General features: G+C 52.7%; 1 protein-coding gene across 4 annotated transcripts; it reads right to left on the bottom strand.

Annotated features, from left to right (window-relative positions):
* Positions 1-383: 383 nt before the first annotated feature.
* Chst12 (carbohydrate sulfotransferase 12) lies at positions 384-20,514 on the bottom strand. Of its 4 annotated transcripts, none has more exons than XM_021162972.3 (2): positions 20,379-20,480; positions 384-2,096 (listed from the first exon to the last, which is right to left on the bottom strand). In XM_021162972.3, the coding sequence occupies exon 2, from the start codon at positions 2,015-2,017 to the stop codon at positions 758-760; it is 1,260 nt and encodes a 419-aa protein (XP_021018631.1). In that variant the 5' UTR covers positions 2,018-2,096; positions 20,379-20,480; the 3' UTR covers positions 384-757. The 4 variants fall into 4 exon arrangements, with proteins under 4 accessions (XP_021018631.1, XP_085693516.1, XP_085693515.1 ...); XM_085837390.1 differs by lacking the exon at positions 20,379-20,480 and adding an exon at positions 18,538-18,635; XM_085837389.1 differs by lacking the exon at positions 20,379-20,480 and adding an exon at positions 18,527-18,580.
* Positions 20,515-21,048: the final 534 nt, after the last annotated feature.

Here is a 21,048-nt window from a genome sequence, read left to right as displayed (position 1 = left end):
GGGGGACTAGGGGAGTTTGAAGCTGAAGGAGCCGGAGCTCTCAGAAGCAGGTGATGTGTGAGACTCGGGCGCACTGCTTCCTGTATGGTGAGATCACTCCCCCCCACCCCCCAATCGGGGCTGCTGCCTCCTGTGAAGGCCTCACAGAAGCTGACATGAGTCAGGTCCTCAACAGTTACTGAGCCTCAGGGGTTTTGTTTACAGTAACCACCCGCTATTCACCCCCCACCCCCAAAACAAAACCCAGCCAGCTTCAAATTTAGGCTCTTCACCAGTGAAGACACTTTTGAGATGTTCCACCTCCGGGTGAGGTGTGAGACTTGGCTATCCCATGAGCCCCTGGCTCCCTTCCTGTGTACCATTCTTGCCTGACCCAAAGAACCACAGGAATGCCAGGGTGCGGGCGCCACACTTTACTCCAGCTTCCTCCCACTTTCGTATTAAATATATCTGAAATATATTAATCTTAGAAAACAGTATTTAACACAGTGTTCCATGAATACAGGCCGTGGAGTAAACAAATCCAGATTGCAAAAGGGCGGGGGTGGGGAGCGCAAAACTCTGGAGAGTGAGGTGCTTGGGTCTTGGCTGTACCACGGTCTCCAGATGGAAGAGGCGTGGCATCCTCTGCCTGTCACACCAGGAAGCAAAGGAAGCCAGGAGAGAACCCAGGAGGCCACAGGGTCCCATCCTCAAAGGACAGCCTCATGGGACAGCCATTCAATTTGTTGGGGGCAGCGTGAGGGCTTCTGGGGGCTCAGTCCCTGAGCAGGTTTTCTGGCTTGGGGTAGCCAAAGAGAACAAAGTCGGCCTCGTAGAGTTTATAGAGCTGTTGCCTCCATGCCAGGGGGATGTTGGCAAACCAGTCTTCCTCCCAGCTGCTGGCCGTCCTGTTCCGATAACTGGGGGGGAAGTGGAGCTGGGAGTCTACCTTGAGGAACCTCAGGAGCTGGGCAGCGTCCTCATCCAGCGTCTCCAGCTTCCCCACGAAGTCATAGTCTATCTGGCACGGGTGGCAGAGGCGGTACACCTGTCGCCAGTGCTCGTTGAAGGGCGCCAGCTTCTCCGTGTGTGGGTCCAGGAGGTACTGGATGAAGTTGGCGAAGGAGACCTTGAGCCCGGCGCTGAAAGCCTCACTCACCGAGGCGGGCAGGCTGGTGTGGTTGGCGTACAGTCGGAGCATGGGCACCGCGAATTTGCGGTAAAACTCTTCGTTCTCCAGCTCGAACTTGCTGCGGAAGGCTGAGATGAGGCGCACAAAGGGGTCGCGCACGAACAGGAACTTGGTGTACTTCTTCAGCTTGACCTTCATGAGGTGACGGGAGAACTTTCCGTAGCGGCGCCAGAACTTGTTGAAGGTGAGGTGCGTGCTGGTGTTGTGCACGTGTTCCCGGGGGATGTCCAGGGGGTCTCGGTAGGGGCTGCCCCGGTCCAGCAGGCTCTCGCTCAGCACAATCATCACTCGCTTCCAGTTGGTGCAGGCCACCTTGGGCACGTAGCAGTAGATGACCCCGTGGCGGTCGTCCACGATCAGGTGGTTCAGTTCGTAGTTGGGGATGTCGTCAAAAGAGCGGTCCTTGGTGGGGAATGCCAGGCTGGCGTTGGCACAGAAGTCTCTCAGCAGGCTCCTCCTCTCGGCCTGCTGCCTGTCCCGGTCAGGGTTCTGATGGGCATCATGGGTGGACCAGTCGTAACCTCTCACGTTCTCCTCCATGTGGCTCAAGACTGGCTTGCTGGGGGCGGGCGCCGGGGGCTGCTCAGTTTTTCTCCTGGAAAGGTCGTTGTGCTTCGCGTCAGAACTAAGGAGAGTATCCAAAAACTCATCCACGTCGGATGTGAACACGTTCTCCTCCACCAATCCCTGGGTGGGAAGGGGTTCTAGGATGTGTGGCCTGGAGAGAGACGTGTGCAGATAGAAGTGGGCGGTGCCCACGTTGTCCCAATATACAATGATCAAAAGGATCATGAGAGCCGACCCTAGTACCAGCCACAGCCGGAAGAGCCGCGGCTTGGTCATGCTGCCCTGGGCTGGGCCCACTCCTGGCCCTTCACTTCAGCCTTGTGCACAGCTGGGACATGGTCCCTGGGAGACGGACCTGGAGAGGCCAGAACACACCAGGTTAGAGGTTCAGAACAACATGGACTCTTCTCCCACACGCAGGGCCTTGGGTGAGTGGCGGGGTCCCCCTCCCCCACTTCTCACCAACCAGCCCACTTGCTTGTCTGTCTCTAGCCTCCCTGTGTAAATTCCGGTTGGGGCTTCAGTTACTCCATCTTGGGGAGTCACCAAAGTAAGTAGAGAAAGGTTAGGGGCTAGGCAGATGGCCCAAGGGACAGAGAGCTTATTGTGCAAACATGAGAACCCAAGTTAGATCCTTAGAATTCAATTCATCCAGGTGTGGCCAGGCACATTGGTGACACCCTTAATCCCAACACCAGAGAGGCAGAAGCAGGCAGATCTCTGCAAATTGGAGGCCAGCCTGGTCTACATAGTAAGTTCCAAGACAGCCAGGACTGTGTAGAGAGACCCTGTCACAAAAAACAGAAAATCGTGGTGTGGTGGCACACCCTTTTAACCCCAGCTCTTAGGAGGCAGAAGCAGGAGGGTCTCTGAATTTGAGGCCAGCCTGATCTCTACAGTGAGTTTCAGGATAGCTAGGGCTAAACAGAGAAAACCTATCTACAAACCACCCCTACCCCACCCCACTCCAAACAAACAAACAAAAGCCAGATGTGGAGGTATGCTCTTGTAATCTCAGCACTGGGGATGCAGAGACAGACAGGAGGATTCCTCGGCCATGCTGGCTAGCCTGGCTAGCCTACTGGGCTAGCCTCATGTCCCAGAGAGAGACTGTTTCAAAGGAGAAGGTGCATGGTCCCAAGGGGATGATGCCTGCGGCTGACCTCTGACCTACACATACATACAACCTACACACATGTGCACCTGCACATATACACACTCACATACACCCACATGGAAACCCCAAACCCCACATACAAGCCCCAAGACGGATGGTTCTGAAGATGATACCTGCGGTTGACCTATGGCTTCTCGCCTTCGTACACCGCCCCCGTCTTTCACATACACACACAGACATATAAAATAAATCTTAAAATAAAAAAAAAATAAAACAGATCACAACCACCCGTAGTGAGGTCTGACGCTCTCTTCTGGTGTGTCTGAAGACAGCTACAGTGTACTTACATATAACAATAAATAAATCTTTGGGCATGAGGGAGCAGGACCGGAGTGAGTGGTGCAGGAGTGAGCAGAGGTCCTGAGTTCAATTCCCAGCAACCACATGATGGCTCACAACCATCTGCACAGCTACAGTGTACATATATATATATATAACATAAATACATAAATCTTTAAAAAAAAAACAGAAAGGAAAGAAAAAGATTTCCCAGAAAATAACCATGCAAGGAGGTGCTAAGGCTGAGAGAGGAGATTGCTATGAACCTCCCTCACAAGGAGGTTAAAGCAGCCCAAGCCACCCTTCTCCTAAAACCCTGCCACTGTGCATTCTCAGACTGAGCAAGCGCAGCTGAGCCAGGCCCTACACAGCATGCAGTGGGACATTAGTCAGAGCGCACAGATGGCATGAGCCTAAAGCCCAGGTCAGGGTGAGGGGTCTGGTTCCCAGGTTCCAAAGCATGATCAGCGGTCCCCAAGGAAGTGCAGCTGTCCCATGAGAGACCAAGGTCATGCTCACAGTAGCTTGGTGACAGATCTAGTAACACCCATTCCACTTAAGCTCAGCAGCAAAGGGAAAGCGTATCAGGGTCTCCTGGGAGATCACCCCTCACAGTGGCAAAGTGAATACTACATTCCCACTTGTGTCCAAGTTCCAGGTGGCAACCATGGGGTCCAAGCAGAAAGCTGATCTCCAACCCCCATCCACAGGGGCCAGAGGTACTGTGTCCTCAGCCTGATGGTATGGTAGCCCGGGCCTTGACCCTACCTGGAGTCACCTGCTAGGAGGAGCTGGTTAGATGGAACGGAGTGGGACAGCCAAACTGACTCCCTGCCAGTCTCACAGCAAGACCCAGAGGGGTCTGAACCCACCAGCGCCACTCGGGGAGTAGGGCAGACAGAGGAGACCAAGGCAGAGCTGACTGTCACTCTACTTTCCCCATTCCTTTCCAACAGGACAGAAAATATTAGTCATACAGGCACTAACCAAAAGCAAGCAGAAGCAGTTATATTAGTAGCAGATGAAGAAAACTTCAGAACTCAAGGACAGCAAAGATGTTGTGTCATCACAGAAAACTCAACCCACAAAGAAGACAGAATAAGCACAAACACACAACATATCTTCACACACAACATAGCTTCAAAATACATAAAGCAAAAAAAAATCAGACTGGGGATGTAGCTCAGCTGGCAGATACTGAGCCTTGGATGCTGTCCCCAGAACTGCATAAAACTAGTTGTGGTGGCACATGCCTGTAATCAGAGTACTCAGGAGGTGGAAGCAGGAGGATCAGGAATTTGGGGTCATCCTGGGCTACATAGTGAGTTTGAAGATAACGTGGGCTACATAAGACCCTCTCTCCAAAAAAAATGTTGTTTTTTTTTTTTAATATATTTTTAAGGTGTACTTGGGAGGAAGGGTCCACAGCTGTAGTTGGAGACTTGAACACTCCCTTCTTTTCTTTACATTTGATTTTGTTTGATTACATGAATTTGCCTGTTTATCTGTCTGTCTGTGTGGGTATCTGCATTTGAGTGCAGATGACTTCAGAGTTCCTGGAGCTGGAGTCACAGGTGGATGTGAGGATTGATGGGGTCGCTGGGAATCAAACGAGGGTCCTGTGTGAGATCAGCACACCCTGACTGCTGAGCCATCTCTCCAGTCCTCACTAGGGTCCTCTGTGAGATCAGCACACCCTGACTGCTAAGCCATCTCTCCAGTCCTCACCAAACATTCCAGTCTTGATAACAGAGAGAACCACAGGCCAGGATGGAGCTGACAGATGAATGCTTCCTAATACAATTGAATTCGCCCTTTTCCCTTCGGAACAACAAAGCATTCAATGCAGTAGGCTGAGCATAGACATAGTTAACAGAACTCTTCAAATACTTGGGAATCAAATGGCCCTCTTCTAAATAACCTGTGGGCTAAAGAATTTTTGTTATTGATTGTTCTTTGAGATATTGCTTCACCACATAGGCTAGACTAGTTTCAATTTGCCAGCCATCCTCCTTAGCACCCCATGTACAGGCCTTGGCTTGGCCTCGAAAGAATGTTTTAAGCGCGTGCATGGGCATGCATGCGCACGCCAGAACACACAGGTGGAGGTCAAAGGACAACTTGTCTGGAGTAGGCCCTCCCCTCCCTCGTGTTTTGAGGCAGCATCTCGTGCTTATTACCCACTTGCGGCCAACTCTTCCCTCCGTGCCTCTTGTTTTGCCTTAGGAATGCTGTATTAGACACACAGCACTGTATCTGGCTTTCTATGTGGGTTCAAACTCGAGGCATCACACCTACACCTCCGGAGGAGCCTCTTCAGCCCCTTAAAGGAAAGACTTAAAAGGACATCATGTCGGACTGAATGAAAACCGAGAACCTAACGCACTGAGAAACCCACGGACTCTAGGCTAGCAGGGCCTGCCAGAGGCACTGGAACGGGGGAGACTACAGATCAGTGGTCTAAACTCTGCCAGGTGTGGTGGCTCATGCCTGCAATTCCAGCAGAGGTGAGAGGATCTCCATGAGTTCAAATTCAGGCTGATGCATATAGTGAGACCTTGTCTAACCAGCAAGCGAACAAAAACAAGTAATTATCTATTTATATAGATAAGTGGATAATAACTTATAATATCTAGTATCTACTTATATAATTTATATAAATAAATAGATAATATTTATAAACGGTATATATCTATTTATATGGATTGAAAACACCCACCTCTCACAACTGGGAAAGAGTGAGATAAACCAAAATTCTGCAGGGAGAAACAACAAGGGCTAGAACAGAAATCAGTAAACCAGACTACAGGTGAAATAAAGAAATCCATGAGACAAAACCCTAGCTTTTAGGCAAGGATGGTGATGCCCCATGTGTGCCCCACTGTGGTGAGTAAGATAAAAGGACTGTGAGCTCAGGCTTGACAGGACTCTACAGTCACACCCTGTCCATAAACACTTCAAGCATCGGGCTAGCTATAGCGCCGAGTGGGAGAGGGAACTGAGTGGACTGTGGGGGCCGCAGCTCACCTGCTTATTTAAAATGTGGAATGGCAGCCGGGCAGTGGTGGCACACGCCTTTAATCCCAGCACTTTGGAGGCAGGCAGAGGCAGGTGGATTTATGAGTTCGAGGCCAGCCTGGTCTACAGAGTGAGTTCCAGGACAGCCAGGGCTACACGGAGAAACCCTGTCTCTAAATAAAACAAAACAAAACAACCCAAAAAATGTGGAATGGCGGGCTGGAGACAGCTCAGTGGTTAAGAGCATTTGCTGCTCTTGCACAGAACCAGAGTTTGTTTCCCAGAACCCACAGGACAGCTCACAACTGCCTTGGAACTCCAGTTCTGGCCTCTGTGGTCATCAGGCACACATATGGTTCCCAGACATACATGCACGCAAAATTCTCATATATGTCAAATAAGTAAGTCTTTAAAACAAACAAACAAACAAAATGTGGACTGAAGGTATGCATGGAAATAGGTCCGTCAATAAGTCCCATCTGGGTTTTTATAGGAAGCAGGACATAGGACATAGTACTAAATCCAGTTTTCCTCTAATGCCACACTGTGGATGAAACTCGGTTTCACACACAACAGGCAATCACTCTCAGGCTGAGCCACACCCCAGCCCCTCACTGGGGGATTCCAGGCAGGGGCTCTACCACTGAGCCACGCCCCCAGCCCCTCCCTGGGGGATTCTAGGCAGGGGCTCTACCACTGAGCCACACCCCAGCCCCTCACTGGGGGATTCCAGGCAGGGGCTCTACCACTGAGCCACGCCCCCAGTCCCTCACTGGGGGATTCTAGGCAGGGGCTCTACCACTGAGCCACGCCCCCAGTCCCTCCCTGGGGGATTCTAGGCAGGGGCTCTACCACTGAGCCACGCCCCCAGGCCCTCACTGGGGGATTCTAGGCAGGGGCTCTACCACTGAGCCACACCCCAGCCCTTCACTGGGGGAATCTAGGCAGATCTAGGGGGCTCTACCACTGAGCTATATTCCCTATCTAAAGATTCCCTTTGGACAGCCAAACCCCATTGTTCCCTCATCCTGCTTTGGAGTTGTCCTGGTGGAACAGCCAGACTTGGGCCAGCTGCAGTCCCTCTCAAAGGTGACAAACCCGTGGGCCCTGTCCACTAAGACACACCCACCTTCTAGTCTGAGAGGCCAGGGTTCATTTTCAACATCAAGGAGGCCTCTCTTAGCATGTCTGACCTCAGACAAGCCACATAAACAGCAGTTCCAGAACTGAGTCAGGAAAGCATTCTGTGTCGGCGGCCCTTTGAAGGGGCCCACTCTGCCACTTTAAAGTCGCAACTCCCAGGACTGCAGGAACAGTAGCAAAGGACAGAAAAAGCCTGCCAGGTCAGTACCACCACCAACCAGCTTTATTTTCTTTTGTTTTTAAGGAGTTTGCGATCTAGGAATGTCTAGCCTTGTTTCCAGACACGTGGGGGGATGCTATGCTGCCTCCTGCGAGGGTTGGGGAGTCAGCGGAGAGTGGTGAGGCAGAGAACCACAGCCATCATCCCTGCTGGCCTCAAAAACAGTCAGGGACCACAAATGACCTCAGAGAGTAATTTTCCATTTAAAAAATAAGGGTGTTATTTTCAAGTCCAAAATCTCCAACTCTCAAAACAGCAGTCAACAAAGGGCCCCGTGTGCTCTGAAGCAACGGGAGGAGCGGGGTGGGGTGGCTCAGCAAAAGGACCCCCGTCAGGTAGACTTGCCACAGCTATGGGACCAGGGCTCTGCCGTCAGCGGAACACCTCAGACGCCGGGTCTCATGGAGACGCACAACCTGGAGACTTTTCACAGGTCTGGGTCCCCTGTGCTTCTAAGTGTTCTGATAATCAGGGCAGGTTCACCACCCAACATAACAGCCAGGCAGGTGCCTGTGACGTGGCTACCAGACACTTCTCTCACCCACCACATACAATGCTACAGACAAGCCAGGCAGCCAGTAGGTAGGCGCCATGTTGGTGCCTGACTATTTCAAACCACCCTCACATCTACATGAGAAGCTGGGCCCATCCAGATAGCCAGGGCACAAATATGCAGTGACCTCGGCCACATTATGTCTAGTCACCCTAGCTAGGAGTGAGGGCGCAGGGCAGAACCACACTCCTATAAAGGGCTGGATCTTTTCTGACCATCAGGCAAGAAAGTCAAATAACATGGGAGGTTTCTTTTTTGTGTCAACAGGATCAGGCCACTGGAAGCCCAGATATTTAGCCAAAGGTTATTCTGGGGCTGCGGAGATAACTTGGTGGGTAAAGTGTATCAACCCAAAAACACAACTCTCATCTCATAGGGGACAAGATAGTTTATTCTGGGCCCAAATGAGTGACCAGGCCCCCGCACAGATTTAGGTTACCCCAGATTCCATGTTCCAATGTGGTAACAGCTTGAAGTCGTTAATAGTAACAGAGCGAAGAAAGTCACGAATCAAGATGTTTTTCAAATACACTGGCGGAAGTGTCACAAAGGCAGTCACAGCAAATTGAAGTGATCTCTGTCATAGGCCTCAGATGCTGAGGAGTGTCAGCTTTCTGGTTGCGGGGGGGGGGGGGGGGGTGGGGTGGGGTGGGGTGGGGTGGGGTGGGGTCTGGGTGTCTGTTTGTACAAAAGATTTGCCTGCTAGTCAAGAGGATGTCAGGCCAGACAGGGATAAGCAACAAATAGCTACTAACACAGTCAAAGACTGTAATTGGGCTCTGGACCGGCAACATCCCAACCTCCCCCGTCACTAACACACTTATACACAGACACAGCACACATGGTTGTTCTGAGTGTGTGTGTGAAGGTGGACGAGATGAACATTCAAATGGGGAAACTGAGACTGCAGCTGGGACCGGTGGACACACCTGTCACCCTAGCAGTGGCATAAAGAGGAGGAGGCAGGAGGATTGTAAGTTGGAGGTGTAGCTTGGGTGACATAGAGAGATCCTGTTTCAAAACAAAAAGAAAAAAGAAAGACAGACAGACAGAGAGGGGAAGGAGAGCTAAAAGGGCTGGGAATGGCTAGGTGCTCACCTAGCATGCAAAATGCTCTAGGTTCAATTTCATTACATGTGTGCGTGTGTGTACATGCACACAAAATAGAACAGTAATGTCAGTAATATCAACCAAAATTCCAACGGGCTTGTTATAAAAATTGACATATTTGTAAAAAAAAAATTATTGTGAAATGCCAAGAACTGACAGAGGTCAAAGCAAGATGACTTGTTCTCATGTGGCTGTCTTTAAGCTGGGACACTTATCTGGGCCTGCACTTCTTGGCCTTTATCATCACTGAGACAATCTCAATCTACACCCCTCTCCCATTCTGTCTCCTTTTCTCTTTGTTCCAGCTTCTTTGTAGCATTGGGGACAGAACCCATTGCTTCATGAGTGCGAAAAGCACCCTACCACCGAGCCACACCTCAGCCCTTCACTGGGGGATTCTTGGCAGGGGCTCTACCACTGAGCCACGCCCCCAGCCCCTCACTGGGTGATTCTAGGCAGGGGCTCTACCACTGAGCCACGCCCCCAGCCCCTCACTGGGGGATTCTAGGCAGGGGCTCTACCACTGAGCCACGCCCCCAGCCCCTCACTGGGGGATTCTAGGCAGGGGCTCTACCACTGAGCCACGCCCCAGCCCCTCACTGGGGGATTCTAGGCAGGGGCTCTACCACTGAGCCACACCCCAGCCCCTCACTGGGGGATTCTAGGCAGGGGCTCTACCACTGAGCCATGCCCCCAGCCCCTCACTGGGTGATTCTAGGCAGGGGCTCTACCACTGAGCCACGCCCCAGCCCCTCACTGGGGGATTCTAGGCAGGGGCTCTACCACTGAGCCACACCCCAGCCCCTCCCTGGGGGATTCTAGGCAGGGGCTCTACCACTGAGCCACACCCCAGCCCCTCCCTGGGGGATTCTAGGCAGGGGCTCTACCACTGAGCCACACCCCAGCCCCTCCCTGGGGGATTCTAGGCAGGGGCTCTACCACTGAGCCACACCCCAGCCCCTCCCTGGGGGATTCTAGGCAGGGGCTCTACCACTGAGCCACACCCCAGCCCCTCACTGGGGTATTCTAGGCAGGAGCTCTACCACTGAGCCACACCCCAGCCCCTCCCTGGGGGGATTCTAGGCAGGAGCTCTACCGCTGAACTCTTCCCCTGTTTTCTTTTCATTCTGATACAAGGTCTGGTAAATTGCTTTGGACTTGATAAGTAGCCAGGCAGTCCTGGAATGTGCCATCCTCGAGCCTCAGGCTCTCAAGTATCTGAGATCACTGGCGTGCGTACCAGGCTGGGCTTACATTAGCCAGGTCTGCACACTCATTCCCCTTGTACACACATGCTCCTTGCACAGGCTGTTTCTCCGCAGAATGCTACCTAACCACCAACATTTGCACGTGGACTGGGGAGTTTGCTCCTTTGTCTAATCATACAGTCAGAAACTTCAAGGGAAATGCATAGGAAGTGTGAAGGGACAGACAGCAATGTGCTTTGCTGGGAGGGAGGGAGGGAGGGAGGGAGGGAGGGAGGGAGGGAGGGAGGGAGGGAGGGAGGGAGGGAAGGACGGAGGCCCAACCAGCCACTGTCTGACACAGGTATATGAGAAGACAGCCCTCACTCACAGCCCCTGGGGCTACAGAAGCCCTGCGGGAAGGAATTCCTTCCCAACTGAGTCACTCCAGCTCCTCTGAGCTTTCTTAACAGGCTTATAGACAAGTGACTGACACGCAATAAAACACCCTCTTCTTGTTTAATGTGTAGCTCAATATGTAATTGAATGGGGTTTGGCACATGTATACTACAATTAATATTTCCTGCTGGGTGTGGTGCTACATGTCTGTCCTCCCAGCCCTAGGAAGCTTGCGTTACACGAGACCCTGCCTTAAAAACCATAAGATGCTTCCAACACTCACCCTCTGATGCTCAGCCATGGCAATCTGCACTGTTTTCTAGATGGCAGATGGAGTCATATGGTACAGAGGCCTTGTTGTAGGCTTCTCTTGGTAAAATGGTTCTGAGGTTGGTTTGTTTCTATGTGCATTGATGCTCCTCTGCCTGCGTGAATGTCATGTATGTCTGTTTGAGGGTGTCAGATCCTGCAGTTACAGACAGTTGTGAGCTGCCATGTGGGTGCTGGAACTTGAACCCTGGTCCTATGGAATAGCAGTCAATGCTCTTAACCGCTGAGCCACCTCTTCAGTGCCTTTTATTAGTGGTGTTGGCATGGGCCCTCTGCAGGCAGCAAGATGTTCAGTTCTGCTGTTAATACCACGGTTGCACTACAAGTCCCACTGTGAGGCAAGCCACCTGGAACCAGCAGGGCTTGGGCTCACTGATTTAGCAAAATCCTTCATTTAGGAGGATGCAGAGATGGCTCAGTGGGCCGAGGACTTGCCACAGGAGCATGGGGACCTGAGGAGAGCACATGAAGCGCCAGACACAGTAGCACAAGCCCTCCTCGGACAAATGGGAAGTGAGAAGAGGAGGCAACCGGAGGTCAAAGGTCAGTCACCTTACAGACCGAAACCACAATGACACCCTGCTTAAAACTGGCGGAAGGCTGGGTCTAGAGCCAGCTCAGTGGAGCGCTGGCAGCTCCTTCAGAGGACCCAGGTTCAGTTCCCAGAGCCCACATGGCAGTTCACAAGCATCTGTAACTCCAGTATCTGGGGGTCTCACACTCTCATCTGGCCTCCCTGGACACTATGTGCACAGATGTGGTGCCTAGACATGAATGCAGGCAAAATACCCATACACATAAATTAAAAAAAAAAATTAAGGTATAAGGAGAGGAGAGACATGCAACACTACCTTGTAATCTTGACATCACTGCTAGGGCCCGCAAAGCCGCGCTCACACGAATCCATGTGAACGCATAACAAATCCTTCGTTTTCAGTTAATCCCACACACTAAGTCAGACAGCATGGGCGAATAAAATTATGCAACAAACATTCACACTGATAATTAATTTATGCTGCCAAGAAAATGGGGAGCAAATCGGGTGTGGTGGTGACGCCTGCTCACAACACTAAGGCTGAGGCAGGGGCAACAGGAATTCAAAGGCAGCCTGGGTTACAGAGTCCACCTCAAAAGAGATGGGGCAGACTGAGGAAAAGCCTTAACGGACAGCATGCATGCGGACCCCAGTCCGAGCCTTAACATCCATATAAAAGACTACTCCTATGCCCCCAGCCCCTCACTGGGGGAGTCTAGGCAGGGGCTCAACTAAGCTACATTTCTGGCCCTCCTTTTTTGGAGATATGGACTTACTATGTAACCTTGGTTGTAACCTTCTAGTTCAAGAACAGCCTGAGTAACATATAAAAGGCTAGGAGGTGTGGTGGTGACGGTTTGTAGTCCCATCTCGGGAGAGCTGAACCAGGAGGACCAGGGGCTCTATGACAGCCAGCCTATCTGACTGAATCCATGACCTCAGGCTAGTGATACAGAAAATGACCTGTAGCAAAAACGAGGAGGACAGCACCTAAGGAGAGATATCTGAGATTGTCATCTGGTTGTCCCTCAGGTGCTCGCACATGCACACACGTGTGCACACACACGTGCAGGTACATACACCCGCATGCATGTACACATGCACACACTTGCATGCATGCACACACACACATGGGGGAGTGTGTACATCAAGCTCTGATCCAGTCTTTGACCTCAAAAGGCTTCTGCAGAGCTGGGCCTCGGGTGCATGGGCTATGAGCCCTCATTATCTTTCTCTCTCCTGAATCCTCAGTCTACAGCTTTCAAATACACAGGACATGAATGCAGCCTGAGTTCAAGAACAGCCTGAGTAACTTGGCCAAGTTTTTATTTTGTCTCAAAATAAAAAGTTTAAAGGGGGGCTGGGAGCCAGGGCACAGTAGTGTATACCTTTAATCTCAGCAGAGGCAGAAAGATCTCTATGAGTTCAAGGACAGAGTAATCTACATAGCCAGTTCCAGGCCAACCAAGGTTACATAGTAAGTCCATGTCTCCAAAAAAGGAGGGCCAGAAATGTAGCTTAGTAGAGCCCCTGCCTAGAATCCCCAAGTAAGGGGCTGGGGGTGTGACTCAGTGGTAGAGCCCCTGCCTAGACTCCCCCAGGGAGGGGCTGGGGGCGTGGCTCAGTGGTAGAGCCCCTGCCTAGAAACCCCCAGTGAGGGGCTGGGGGCGTGGCTCAGTGGTAGAGCCCCTGCCTAGAAACCCCCAGTGAGGGGCTGGGGGCGTGGCTCAGTGGTAGAGCCCCTGCCTAGAATCCCCCAGTGAGGGGCTGGGGGCGTGGCTCAGTGGTAGAGTCCCTGCCTAGAATCCCCCAGTGAGGGGCTGGGGGCGTGGCTCAGTGGTAGAGCCCCTGCCTAGAATCCCCCAGTGAGGGGCTGGGGGCGTGGCTCAGTGGTAGAGCCCCTGCCTAGAATCCCCCAGTGAGGGGCTGGGGGCGTGGCTCAGTGGTAGAGCCCTTGCCTAGAATCCCCCAGGGAGGGGCTGGGGGCGTGGCTCAGTGGTAGAGCCCCTGCCTAGAATCCCCCAGTGAGGGACTGGGGGCGTGGCTTAGTGGTAGAGCCCCTGCCTAGAATCCCCCAGGGAGGGGCTGAGGTGTGGCTCAGTGGTAGAATATGTGTGAGAGTCAAGGTTCTATCTCCAGAACAGAAAACAGCAGTAGACCATGCCAACTTTATTTGCAAGGTCTCTCCATACCCCCTGCCCCAGGCTCCTGTACCCATCCAGGCCTCTCTCAGCTCTCACTGCATTCCTCAATGCCCCGACCCCTCTTCTCACTTCTACCTTCCTCCCTTTCTGCCACATTGCTGTGGTGAAAGCCAATTAGGACACATCTCTGTCCCTAGTCCTTTGGTCCATGGTGTCCTCCGGCTTCTAATTCTAACCCTTTCCGTGGTAGTGACCAGGCCCGTTCATCTCTCCTCTTGGTCACTTCAGTATAGCCAAAGAGGTTCCCTGCCATTCATCAGTGGCCCGGTGGGGCAGGCTCTTGCTTCACCGACGTCCCTCTGCTGGGCCATTCTCAGAGGCACTCCACAGCTCACTCTGTGCTAAGGCCATCCTGATAATGCTGGGACCCACAATCCCACAGCTACGTGGCTCTGCTCACTAGGTAACCACCGGCCATATTCGACCTCCTCTCTACCGGACCTGTCGCATCTCAGACCCATCACTGTGGAGACTGGCAGAACTTGCACTAAGCAACGCTGGGAAGGAGGATCCATCTTATTTGCCACAGCACGTCCTCAAGGCTCAGGGCAGCAGCCCACGCGAGGTAGGCATCAGGAAGACTGCCACCATTCTCTGCCATCTTAATTCTGAAGGTGGGGAAGGGTCACTGCTGCTCTCTCCACTTGTAAATACTTTTAGAAGTCCCTTTGCAGGAACTGAGAGGGCTCAGTGGGTAAGAGCCCTTGCTGCATGAGGGTGTGACTCAGAATCCTCACATCCGTATAAAAAGCTGGACGTGTCCACACATGTACCTGTACCCTCAGCTCTTGGGGTGAGTGGGAGACAAGAGGGTCTGAGGCCTTGCTGGCCAGCCAAGCCCAAACAGCAAGCTCCAGCAAGACTCTGTCTGCCTCAGAAAACAGGGTTGTGAGGGCTGGAGAGATGGCCCAGCAGTTAAGTTGGGTGGGGGTGCGGGTGGGGGTGGGGGCTCTTCCAGAGGACCTGGGGTCCATACTCAGCACCCACACGAAGTAGCGTACAACCGCCTGTAGCTCCAGGCCCAGGCAGTGCAATGGCGCCTTCCAACTTCTGTGAGCACTTGGACACACACACACACACACACACACACACACACACACACGGATAAAAGTACATGTTAACAAACAGAAACAAAAAGAAACAAAGATGGCGCTAAGGGGCAGCGTGGAGTCTTTGACAAAGGACCCAGTGACCAGAGCTGAGACAGGATACAGAAAACAATAGGCATAATAAGGTTAAATGCGTCCAGGAAACCCAAAGCACTGCACACAAGCCAGCCAAGTAGGGGAAGTCTCTTGCCCAAGACATCGATGCCAACGGAGACTGCTTCTGTCTATAATGAGAACGGAGACCACCAAGTTCCTTAGCAACCAGTATCCCTTCCCTCTTTCCCATCCTCACAGCTGCTTCTGCCTCAGTTTTCTTCCCCCCACCTCCCACCCTGCAGATAGGGTCTCACTATGTAGCCCAGGCTGGCCTTGAACTCAGAAACCCATTCACCTCCCGAGTTTTGGCTCATATTCGGCTTTGATTACCGGTTCTTTCTGTTGCACCTGCTAGCACTCAGTAGCTGCCACTGGGTCCTTGGCTTTAGCTCTGATGTCCAGCTCAGCAGGTGACATCGCAGTGTGTCCCCTCCCCTGCCACCCCTCTCAGGCATGTCACGACTCCAATTAGAGCAGCAGCCCGTGTTTACATACACTGCCACGCAATGGAGAGACTCTTCGCAGCTGGGACTACCAGGACGCCGTAATTATTTTTCCTCTCCCCTCCCGCACAACAGTTTATTTTCCCGGGAACTAATAACAGTCTCGTGTTTTCGTTTGCTTTGTTTTCTGTGTTCTTAGGACTAATCCAGCCTCAGCTCTGCCAACTGTGTCAAGTCCTCTGCAGCTGTTCCAGTGCAGCGTCTGTGAGTCTGTCCCCTCCCATAGCCCTGGGCGCTGCTGAGGTCAGGAGCACCTGTGGCCATGGTCCCTGCCGGTGGCCATGGTCCCTGCCGGTCCCCTGGTCCCCTCTGCCTGCACAGCTCTTCTCCCCCATCTCCAGGGCCCACCCTGTCCTGTCGCCCTCCCCCCACCCCCTCGACTGTCTTTCTTTTTTCAGGCTCAACACCTTATATAGGGATACAAGCTGGCCAGTCACCCTCACGTCCAGGAGAGATAAATTTGGACAGCATATTAAGTGTCTAGCCTATGCTCTCTTGCCTGAGGATGGAGTTCAAGGGGGATAAGGGTTTCCCTCAGGAATTTTCTATTTACGCATTTACTTTTGTTTTGGCATGTGACGCTGTATTTTTTTGAGACAATTTCTCACTGATTCTGTCAGAATGGCTGGCCAGTGAGCCCCAGGACCCTCGTGGTCTTACTCCCTCTTTCCGCCAGCACTGAGCCTGGAGGGATGCATGGCCACACTTGGCTTTACGTGGATGCAGGGGATACAAACTCAAGTCCCTGTGCTTGCACAGCCTCTTAGTCACTGAGCTATCTACTAAATCTTTCCTTAAGTTTTTCTTTTTTGAGACAGGTTCTCATGTAGCTCTGGTTAACCCCAAACTACTTGATACCAAGCAGCTGACCCGGAACTTCTGGTCCTCCTATATTCACACTCCTATATTCATATAGGTCCTCCTATATTCACACTCCCCTCTCACCAATCAGCCAGCCCAGTGTCGGGATCACGTGTGTAAGCCACCAGGCTCTTTCAAACTATTGAGACAGGGCTGTAACAGAGGCTGGCTCTCACGCCCTGCCTCCTCCCTCAGAAGTCAGCTCGTGCCACCATGCCCCACCTCATCCTGGAAAGGGTTATTAATTATTTATGAGGTTTGTGTTTTGTTTGTTTTTGTTTTTGTTTTTGTTTTTAAGACAGGGTTTCTCTGTGTTGCCCTGGCTCTTCTGGAACTTACTCTGTAGACCGGTCTGGCCTCAAACTCAGAGCGATCCCCCTGCCTCTGCCTCCGGAGTGTCACCACTGCCTGCCTCATTTATGAGTTTCTTTAGAAACTCGCCAATTGAGTGTTTCAACTGGGGACTGGCCACTGTGACTCGTGGGTCTTTTCTCTCCGGCTACTCCAGCTCTGAGAAGACCATGCATCCTCTTGGCCAAAGGGAAAGGCCGGCAGCAGTATGGGTGGGCTGCTCAGGCTGGGGAGCTCAAGGCTTGAGGGCAGCCCTTCCCCCACTGGCAACTGGGTCTGCTGTTTCCCATTTGGAAAGTCTCAGAGTTTCTAAATAGTTTTTGCAACCTCACTGGCTAACAGCAGGAAGTATTATGTGAGAGGGCGGGCTATTTCCAGCCACATCTGTGGGCCAGCAACAGCCATCAGCAGGGGCTTACACACTAAAGGGGTGTGAAACTCACAGCTAGCCCCTCGGCTCCAGTTCCTCCTTCTCCAGCTCCTCCTTCTACCTCCTCCTCCTCCTCTTCCTCCTCCAGCTCTTCCATCTCTTTCTCCTCCTCTAGCTCCTCCTGCCTCCACCTCTCCAGTACAGGGATTACAGGCACACACCATGTTCTGGCTACGTTTAATAACGGGACAGTGAAGACCTAAGCGGTTGAAAATGGTAGTCCAGGGCTGAGGGTGCGGCTCAGCTGGCAAGGTGCTCACCTAGCACATGCAAAGCCCTGGGTTCTACCTCTAGCACACACAGACCAGTACAGAGCGGCTCGTGCCAGTAACCCCCGGACTTGGGAGGCACAGGCAGTAGAATCAGGAAGGAGGGCAGGGTCAACCTCAGCTACAGAGGAAAATGAAGCCAGCCTGGGTTACATGAGACCCTGTTTTAAAAACTATATAGTGGTCCAGGCATGGTGGTACACATCTTCAACCCCAGCACTTGGGAAGCAGAGACAGGCTGATATCTGAGTTCAAAGCCAGCCTGGACTATAGAGCAAGCTCCTAGACAGACAAACAAAAATGTGTGTGAGTGTGTGAGTGTGGATGTGTGTGTGCATGTGTGTATGAATGTGTATGTGTGTGTGCATGTGTGTGTGTGCATGTGAATGTGTATGTGTGTATGAATGTGTATGTGTGTGTGCATGTGAATGTGTATGTGTGTATATGGGTGTGTGCATGCGTGTGTGGTGTTTTCCCACCTGATTTATTTCAGTCTTCTGAGTAACCAGGCTGTTTTCCTTCACAGTACTTTCTGGCCTGGCCTTCCTAGAACAGAATCACTGCCCCACCCAGCCCCGGTGATCACGTGGTACTGATCATGAACTGAGTCCACAGGCATCTACATGTGAGCATCCCTTCTGCCTGCCCCTCTTCTCTTCTCTTCTCTCGAGTTTTCCCAGACTCTGAGCACGGGTGCCTTGTGCTGGAGGTCCGCAATGTCACAGATTCTTAGCGTCTACAAACCACACACTTTCCCACGCCTCCTCCACCACCCAGCGAGGTGGGGGTGGGGACCAGCAGGACCCTGGCTGCTGCTCCCAGACTTGCATTGCTTCTTTCTTCTGTCCAGTTCTTACTGAATCGTATAGAGAGCTTCACTGCCCAGAGAAGCCCTGGGGGAACTCTGGCTCTGCACCACCTCCCCTAACCACTGAGCCACACCCACAATGTCATGCACTGCATCTCCCTACACCCCAAGCTTCCCTGCCCTTCCCTCTAGCATCACGAGTTTACCTCTGACAGACCTGGTCCTGGTTCCCATCAAACCTCAACTGCAATCTCCAGCCATGGAATCTGGGCTCCAGCAGGGCATGAGGCTCTTCTCAAGCAGAAATCCTGTCCTCCCAGAGCTGGGAGAACGGCCGAGTCGGTTCAGTGCTCGCCACGCAAGCACACGGACCTCAGTCCAGATCCCCAGAACCAAGTAAGTGCTGTGTGCCTGAAACCCCAGGCCAGCCAGCCTTGCCAATTGGTGAGCTCTAGGCCAGTCTGTCTCAGAGCAAGGACATGGCATTCCTGAGGACGACACCCAGCGTTATCCGTTATCCTCTGGCCTCCAATGCACCTGCATACACACATGGACAAGCACACAACTCCTTGCCCGCCCCTCCAGAAACTAGTCTTTCCCCCACAGGCCCCACCCCTCATGAGCACAGCAACTCAACATCTCCTGAATTAGCTGCTTCCAGTCTTCAATGCTAAGGGGTTTCTTTTGTTTGGTTCGTTTCTTTGAGACAGGGTTTTATGTAGCCCAGGCTAGCCTTCACCTCTTGGGTGCCAGGATCACAGGTACGCGGCACCTTTCCTGGCATTCTCTTTGCATACCGCAAACGTCTTTCATACACTTGGCCACTCAAGTGGCCCTGAACCAGGACGACCTGAGCTACCCAGGGCCCATGGTTCCCAGCATTCCACCCAATATGGTGGTTTGCCCTTACAGCAGGAAACTGAAGATGCAGACCCACGAATGCGACATGACAATAAACAGCGACCACCCGCGTGCAAGCAAGCTCAGCCCCAGATCCTAGCAAGGAAATTAACACATGAAGGTGCAGACAGGCCCTTTTGTGATTTTTGTTTTGTTTTGTTTTGTTTTAAGTCCGAGTCTTATCCTGTAGCCCAGGCTGGCCTGAACCTCACTATGCGGCCCAGGCTGCCCTCAAACTCACAGCAATCTTCTTGCCTAAGCTCACAAGAACTGGCACCACGCTCCACCTTAGGCAACTCGCGAAGTTGCAGTATCATACCCAGCACTTAGCAGTTTCCCAACAATCTTTTTTCTCTCCTTCACACCCGGAAACAGGGCCCTAACTCATGTTACCTAGGCTGGAGCCACACGGTGCTGTCCCAGCAATGGAAGGCTCACAGCCCCGTTCTCCCCCGAGGGTCACATTCCCATTCAACTCCAGGGCTCCCAGCGCAGCGTGGGATTATAAAATAAATAATTTAAGAAGGGTGCAAACATTACAGCTCTCTGTGCGACAGCCAGGCGGATGTGCGGAGCCCAAGGTCTGCCAGCGATGTCTTCGTGGCCAGAAGCCCAAAGAGAAGATAGGTCCTACTGTTAGCCACTAATGCGCGGCTTCCTGTGGTCCACCAGGCATGAGGCTGCTGCTGGGGGCACCCGCAGCAATGCACAGGGCAGGAGGATGCTCAGTAGACTGGGGTGAGATGTGGGGCCAGTGCTTGCTCGGTGCAAAACCTGGCTTCGGAGACAGCCTCCTGCAAGGTCTGGCCCGGACACTGCAGCACAACAGTCTCTAAACAATTGCTTTCTCGCCTGGACACCCAAACAGCCAGAGGCAAAATTGAGAAGGTGTCCCCCCCACCTCCGAGCCAGCCGCTACTACTGCAAAGGAGATCGGCCAAGTGGCCACACCTTCCTTCACGCATTCTGCAGGGCTGCACAAGAAGATGGCTCAGAGAAGGTGCGCACTTGCCTAAGGTCACACAGCAAGCTGGACAGAACTGGGATTCGAACCCGGGACCACGTGGGAGCTGCCTAAGCCAGGCAGAAGGAGGTACCAATCTGCATCGCCAAACCATGGACCATCGCCCCACCCTAGGACTCGGGACTCCCACTCACCCCTCGCTCCGCTCGAGCCTGCGCTCCTCACCTAGCGCCCGCCACAGTCACCGCCGCTGCTGCTGTTGCTGGTGATGCTGATTCTGCAGCCGAAATCGCCTCCTCCCGCTAGCAGCCCCGCCCGAGGCGCGGCCCCGCCCCCAGGCAGACCCCCCTCCATCCTCTCGCGAGAGCTAGCGAGCGGGACTACGCCCGTTCTTGATGCGCTTGCGCACTTCTCCCCATTCCTGCCCTCGCCAGCCAGTGCCATGTGGCACCTTATTTACGGCCAGAGATTGGTCCCACCCAACCATCCCTTAGAGTCCCGCCCCTTCCGCAGCAACCAATCCGGGGTGGGGGCGTGGCTGATCTAAAGGGGCGTTGCCTGTCTCCCAGTTTGAACTTGCAGCGTGGGCTGTGCAAGCTGACAATCTGTCAGAGTTTATGGGGCTTAACAGGGACCATGCAGGTAAAGCTCTTAGTGAGAGCCAGGCATGGTGCAGGCTGTCACCGCAGCTACTTGGCAGGGGGGAGGGAGGAACGGGAGGGGCTGAGGCAGTAGGATAGGAAGTTCCAGGTTAGCTGTACTTAATGAGATCCTGTCTCAAAAAAACAAACAAACAAGGTATAGGGAGAGGATTCAGTGGGTAAATGAGGTGCTCGCCTCACAATGAGAACCTGTGATCAGATC

The sequence above is a fragment of the Mus caroli genome, unplaced genomic scaffold (genome assembly GCF_978045245.1).
Source record: "Mus caroli unplaced genomic scaffold, Mus_caroli_1 scaffold_4, whole genome shotgun sequence".
Taxonomy (NCBI): domain Eukaryota; kingdom Metazoa; phylum Chordata; class Mammalia; order Rodentia; family Muridae; genus Mus; species Mus caroli.
Note: the sequence above shows the minus strand (reverse complement) of the source record. Positions and strands in the feature narration are given on the sequence as shown.